The sequence below is a fragment of the Misgurnus anguillicaudatus genome, unplaced genomic scaffold (genome assembly GCF_027580225.2).
Source record: "Misgurnus anguillicaudatus unplaced genomic scaffold, ASM2758022v2 HiC_scaffold_29, whole genome shotgun sequence".
Lineage (NCBI taxonomy): Eukaryota > Metazoa > Chordata > Actinopteri > Cypriniformes > Cobitidae > Misgurnus > Misgurnus anguillicaudatus.
In genome coordinates, this window is record NW_027395279.1 from 10,405,687 (window position 1) to 10,412,775 (window position 7,089).

General features: G+C 36.2%; 1 protein-coding gene across 1 annotated transcript; it reads right to left on the minus strand.

The window, feature by feature from the left end:
• Window positions 1-327: 327 nt before the first annotated feature.
• LOC129421055 (erythroblast NAD(P)(+)--arginine ADP-ribosyltransferase-like) lies at window positions 328-1,984 on the minus strand. The gene is made up of 2 exons (XM_073865206.1): window positions 1,850-1,984; window positions 328-1,607 (listed from the first exon to the last, which is right to left on the minus strand). The coding sequence occupies exon 2, from the start codon at window positions 1,358-1,360 to the stop codon at window positions 632-634; it is 729 nt and encodes a 242-aa protein (XP_073721307.1). The 5' UTR covers window positions 1,361-1,607; window positions 1,850-1,984; the 3' UTR covers window positions 328-631.
• Window positions 1,985-7,089: the final 5,105 nt, after the last annotated feature.

Below are 7,089 nucleotides of genomic sequence, written 5' to 3' on the forward strand. Positions count from 1 at the left end.
TCACCCACCCGTGTAATTAAAATCAAGTGATAAGTAAGTGAAAAGCCGGTTATAATTGCAAATTAAACCCTTACAAAAATAAACCATATATTAACCACATTTTAAAGGTTTTTTTAGTATAGTAACAAATTAACCATGGTTTTACTAAAATTGTCATAATGGTAAAAAATTTGCCAGAAAACGGCTACTAAATATTTGCTATACTTTTACAAAAATATTCCAAGGGCAGGTATTATCCTTTAAATAACCGAATGTTTACTTGCCACATTTTTGGCTAAGTAGATAATTAGACACAAATACTGATTTGAAATATTTTATTAGCTCATTTGTATCAAATTCAAACATGTCATGAGAAGAGAGAAAGCAAAGTGATACATTAAACATAAGTCATATAGGTCAAGATGACTCAAAGTACATAAAAAAGCTGTGTGTTAGTATGAGCGATTGTTATTGGAGTATAACAGGTCTTAAAATGTCACCGCTGACAAGAATCAATTATCTTAAAGAGCCATGTCATGAGAACAACATACAAATGAGAATATAAGCAAAGTGTAATTCATTCATGCAGTTTATATAAAATGCCTTGTATCTCATATTTTAGTTTAAAATGCAGAATGAAAAGGGTATACACTTATGATTTTTTAATACCTAGCTTATTTAACAAACGGTTAAAAGCTGATTTAATACTGAATTTCTTGGGCTCGACTGATGCCACTGCACAGTTTAAATTACTTTTAATCCCAGAGCTCTTTAACACAAACACAGTGTTACACCAGGCATCCTTCTCACCTTTCTTTCTGATATCAGTGACTTTAAATTTCTCATATGGAGGAATCAGCACCTCGGTCTCATTTTTAAATTGGGAGTATTTTGTCACATCAGCACCATAACAAGTCTCGATTTCAAAACAAGATTCTTTTCCAAACATTGTTGTTGTTTCACGTTTAAGAGAGGATGACGCAAATGAGCCAAAACGAATCTCTGTATTCTTTTTAATATTCTCATTAAACCTACGTTTGGTGCCACTATAAGTTAAATGACATTCATTTTGTGTTCTCTTAAGAATCTGTATCGCTTCTGTCAAGAAAAAGTGAAGTGAATACCATTCAAATTTCCCGTTTTTGTATTTTTGTTTACCATTCCTAACATCTTGATTGAATTTATTGTATATTTCACCACTTGTGTATGCAGAAATGGCACTTAAATGGTTGCCATTCAAGTTATCTTCATTTTTCATTGTATTATCTACTTTAAAGTGAAGTATAGGAATGATTTCTTTGTTTAAATATTCTTTCTTCACCAGGTTTGCCATCTTCTCTGTACAACCATCATACTGGTCATCAACTGAATCCTCTGCCATATCCAATGGATATATCTCTTCTTCATCAGACACTCTGTCATCCTAGCAATGAGAAATAACAATAACATCCTCAGTAATTATGATTGTACAGTATAATACAGACTCATAATTCAATCTTACCTGTCCTAGGACAACTTTACTGGTGACAATGAGAATAAGAGCTGCAGTAGTCAACATCCTGATTTAGTCTCAATCCTCAGATAAATGACAAATGGAGATCAGGTTTGTATAAATTACAGCAAAGAAGCTGCAAGACAACAAATGCAATATTGTGTTACAAAGTCAAAATCCTACTTTAAATATATAAAATATATGCACAATACAAAGGGAGATTCCAATATTTCGTCTTGTGAACCATTTTGTTTAAAGAGCCATATAAAACATTTTTTAAAACTTATCGAGCAAACATATTTCTTTAACCAGAGCACTACATCTAAATATCTAATCATAAGCCTCTTTTGTAAAATGAAATAATTTATAGTAACAAACCTTTTCAGATGTTAAGACCTTCAAGTGATTTTTCTTCCAGGATTTGATAAATAGAGTAACAAATTTCAAAGTATTAAAGTTAAAGTTCAGTACATAAACAGATGAGATCGGATACCTGTACTGATACTGTATGCATGAACAAAGAGTGGCAGTAAGGAACAAACTAAGAGAGTTTTATACATTTTAAAAGTAGTGGGCGGGGTCAAAGACATCCAATAGATAGAAAAACATCATCAACTGAAGAAAACTGATCATGTCTTTTAAATGGGTGTTTGCCACAGTTCCCCTATAACATCTGAGAATCACACAGTTTTGCATCTGTCTGTGTCAGGATTTTGGAAAGACACAAATGGATTTGTTTAAGCGATATGCTGACTTGACATCATTGGTACATTTATAATGTGCAACATGTGCAATACACAAAATTCAATATGCCACTGTCTTATTGAATTGCCCATACGATCAGAAAAAATGCATAACGTGTCATTTACTGGGTCTGACTGAAATTAAAACAAAATGAATTTCAAACTGATTCAAAATCAGACAAGTGATCTTAGGAGCCACATGGGGTAAAAGATATAAATGACAGTACAGATTAATTTGTGTGGTATTTTGAGAATTGAACATGTAAAATACAATAAACATTGTCAAAGTATTTTCTTCAGTTTAAAGTTAATATGCTATGTAATTAAATGTTATAGAAGAGGTTTCTTTATTTGTAATAAAATGCATATAATTAAATAGGTGACACTTGGTTAAAAATTCCTCATAAAAATATTAAATTGCCTTGAAAATCAACTAAACAGGGCAAACATTGACCCTAAAACAACTTTCCAATACTCCATTTCAACAAGTTTTCTTCACATCCATTAACAGCAACTAATTACATAGGCATTCAAACACAGCTACATTACTTGAATTTAAGACATTTTTTTATTGTCTAAATAACATTCAAATTAAAAATAAATACTGTTAATGTACATGCATTGTATGGTTTGTATGATTTGTTGTTGCATTACTCCTAATAAACATAACGTTCATTGTCAGCTTTAAAGTGCTGCATTCATATCTCTTTGTCACAGTGAAATCCGTGTCATGTTTTGTTTCTGTCCTGATTACGTCACCTGGACAATTCATTGATTCCTCATCACACCTGCACATCATTAGTCTGTCTGTATTTATACCCCTGTTCATGTTGTACTCACTTGCCGGATGATTGTCGCTGATGTCATGTTTGTTTCCAGTGTTTCAGTCATTGTTCTTACCTGCCCGTGTTGTTCCTCGTGTTTGATTTAATGTTATTTATATTAAATGTTAGTGGTGGGCAGAGCGAGGCTTCGTGAAACACTGAAACAGTTGAATCAATTGTGCCGTATGTTTCGAGGCTTCGAAACATCAATCCGAAACCGCCTCCACAGTGACACCTAGCGGTCGTTTGCATGTCTTTACATGAAGCAGCCTTGACAAGATTTTAGACGAGCGCTGACAAATTGTATCCCACATATTGTTTGATTGACACACAATTAATAGGATGGGAGAGTGGATAGTGCTCTCGACTCTCAGGCGTAGATCTTAGGATCGAACCCGGGAAATGCATGCGCTACGTCGTCATAATAAAATGCTTTTTGTTGTTGTTTTAACATCTGTTTGACAACTACATGAGCTTTTAGGCTCACAATTGTCGATAACTTTAGGCTATTCGGGTCTATTTAATTTAAAAAAATGGAATAGAGATATACCAAATAAATAATAAGAGCTTCATAAAATATATCAAGCCATAATATGCCACATTGTTTACATATAAAGATCTTTATTCAAATATATAAATTGTTGATAAACTCAACCAGCTTCTTTTTTACATATAATTTCTCCAGCCTTTGAAAACATTCTCACACAAGGGACACTTTTGCTGGCATGCATTTTTTTGTAAATGTTACATACCTATGAGGAAAAATGACTTCTTTTCAGTAATTTATAGTATTTGATCTTGCCAAAAACGCATCTATGAGGTATTGTCAGATTTGTTTCCTACCCTGTCAGTTTAAGATTCGACGCAGATTCGACAGGTACGCCACCTTTTGAAATACTTATGAAATGCACCGCTTGGTGTTTCGAATCACTTCATCACGTGACAAGGGTGTTTCGAATCTCATTTCGGAGCAGTGTTTTGAAACATTTACGCATCGGGATCTCGACACAGTGTCGAAACGTCATATATGTATTAAATGTTACCCTTTCGTGTGAACCCTGCGTTTGTGTCCTTACTTGTGTTCCCGATCGTGACAGAATCATCCGGCCAGTGAAGGACGCAGCGGGTTCGAGGGTTGGATCTTGGATCAATTCCGGAGATTCCCCTGCTGGTAGAGTCGTCTGGGTCGGTTCCTGAGAGGTCCGCCACTATGCTTGTTTTGGGGCTCGAGAACGGACGCCACGCTTGATTTTTCCCCGGGGTGGTCGCCACCGTGGAGGAGCCCCTTTCCTCGGGATGGTGGGAGTCGATCACCAGGACGACCAGATCCCCGTCGGTTCCCAGGAGGGTGGAGTCTTCGGAGTCTGTCCCTGAGATGGCCACTCCGGTTCTCCCGGCCGTGCCCCGGCTTCCTGCCCTGCCGGTTTCGCCCCGGTTTCCGCCGGCTCCGTCGTGGTCTCCAAACCCTCCATCCCTCCCCTGGATCCACCCTACCAGACTTCCTGTTTGTTTTGTTTTTGAGTGTCTGGTAGCCACTCGTTAAGGGGAGGGTAATGTCACGGTGAAATCCGTGTCATGTTTTGTTTCTGTCCTGATTACGTCACCTGGACAATTCATTGATTCCTCATCACACCTGCACATCATTAGTCTGTCTGTATTTATACCCCTGTTCGTGTTGTACTCACTTGCCGGATGATTGTCGCTGATGTCATGTTTGTTTCCAGTGTTTCAGTCATTGTTCTTACCTGCCCGTGTTGTTCCTCGTGTTTGATTTAATGTTATTTATATTAAATGTTACCCTTTCGTGTGAACCCTGCGTTTGTGTCCCTACTCGTGTTCCCGATCGTGACACTCTTGAACAAATAAACATTAAAGTGATAGTTCACCTACAAATTAAAATTCTGTCAGTAAATGATGATAGAATTTTCCTTTTTGGGTAAACTATCCATTTAAGTCACTCAGCATTTCAACTTTTACAATATTAGTCCAAATAAAATAGTCGAGAGACAAGCAGAAAATGAAAACCAAGAAAATGAATTCTTTAGAAAGGAGAACTGATCCCCGCCATACATTTCAACACACTAAAGTTCACTGAGAACAAAATAAGCGTCTTGGTGTCCTTTTGAGGAAGCACTGATGCTGCAATCTAATCTTATGCTGGTGCTGAATGTACATACATTTAAAGAAGTGTATTGAAAAACATTGTAAACGTTTTATATTAAATCTAAGAATTATAATAATCACTGATTGTTTTAAAGTCACATCTCTTTGCTTTTTTTTTCTTTTGGGCTTTTATTTTACTCTGAGCATTAGAAGCGTTCACACGGTACCATAATACGGTTGTCAAACCCGTATTTGAGTCCTTAAGACGGTTCCATTCACACGCAGTTCGGTTATTTACGGGTTTGACAACCGCATTCTATAACCGACCTCACACCCGTAACTTTTCGGGTTTCACAACCGTATTTACAGAGAAGCTGTGCCGTGTGAACGGAATCGCACTGGACAACCAGTTGTCTGTCACGTCATTCGTTGCTCTTGTGTTAAGATAACGTTGCAGTGCATGAACATGACTGCAAACTACTCAGCAGAATTGCTCCATAAGGTTAATGTGATATTATATTACCTTCATAGACGCCACAGAACATATTAAATAACACATAAAATTGCGTGCAGCCCAGTAAGTGAGATATATAAAGTTTAAACCTTAAAAGTGGACGATTAATATAATGTTAAGTGTATAATAAAAGGGATATAAAAATTAGCTGTTTATTTACTAACCTTTTATCTTCAGTGAAGCAATAAAGAAGATATTTTGCAAAAAAAAAACATCTGTGATTCATATAATACAAGCCAAGGCAAAAGATGCGTCACTTTGAGAGGTCAAAAAGTAAATATATCCAATACAAAAGTAATCTCCATGACTCCTGGTGACATTTTTTGCTGCTTGTGAAGCAAATCGGTCAGTTTTTGCAGGATATTGAACGTTATTTAAAACATTATTAGCGTCCATACAAAACTGTGGCAACATATAAAGTGCGCTTTTTACACTCCCGCTCTTTAGGTGGCGCTAAGAGGCTGGTTTTGCCTGTGGTTGGTAAACCACACTCTCTGCGCCACCTACAGAGCGGGAGCGTAAGCACACTTCCTATTTGGCTGCGTTAATGCTTTAAATAAAGTTCAATTTCTTGCAAAAACGGATCGATTTGCTTCACAAGTCATTATGATTACTTTAATATTGTATATATCTGCTTTGGTAAAACGTGCAGTTGCTGAAACTGATTTTATGTTCATTCATTTTGGAAATTAAAACTTTAATAAGGAACCACCTTTGTTTATTTTTCTCTGCACAATGGTAAGCATTATACCAGCCATCTGTTTTTGTTAATTACATAAATAAAGTTTTGCCCATTGCATAAATAATACTTTTTTTAATATATTCATCCGTCACTATGGTTACAGGCGCCGCGTGTAACTAGAATACGGGTTTGAGGTCGGTTGCTCGTTCATACAGGCAGTGTTGTATTTGTGTCCTTAATTTGGTGTGTGAACAGGACACTTCCAGACTCACACCTGTAAGTAAATACGGTTGTCACTCCCGAAATTTTGTCGTGTGAACGCACCCTTAGTCACATCACTATAGATCCAGAAATCCCATAAAAAACTCAAATTAATTTAAAGTATATATTATTACATTTTGTTCCTGAATATGTGTTGATACTTGTAGTTGCTGTTTTCAAGTGATACATTTTAATTATGTTATTTTTACTTTGGTTATCTCAGCTTGATCTCGCCCCTATCTTAAAAATAGAGTATACTGTTTCGGTGCCTTCATTTCTATTCCCTAAAAAAGTGAAACTTCATTACAATTTTTTTCTATCTACAGTGTATCTAAAGTAGCCTATAACTGTACGTTGCTATCTGTGGGGAGTTAGATGACCCCCAAGTGTAAACTAGAGTAACTTGCTTTAAATGGAGTTTTGGTTAGCTATATGTATCAGGTTGTGAAATATTTATTAAGGAACAATATTTGTCCCCTGGTGGTTCATGC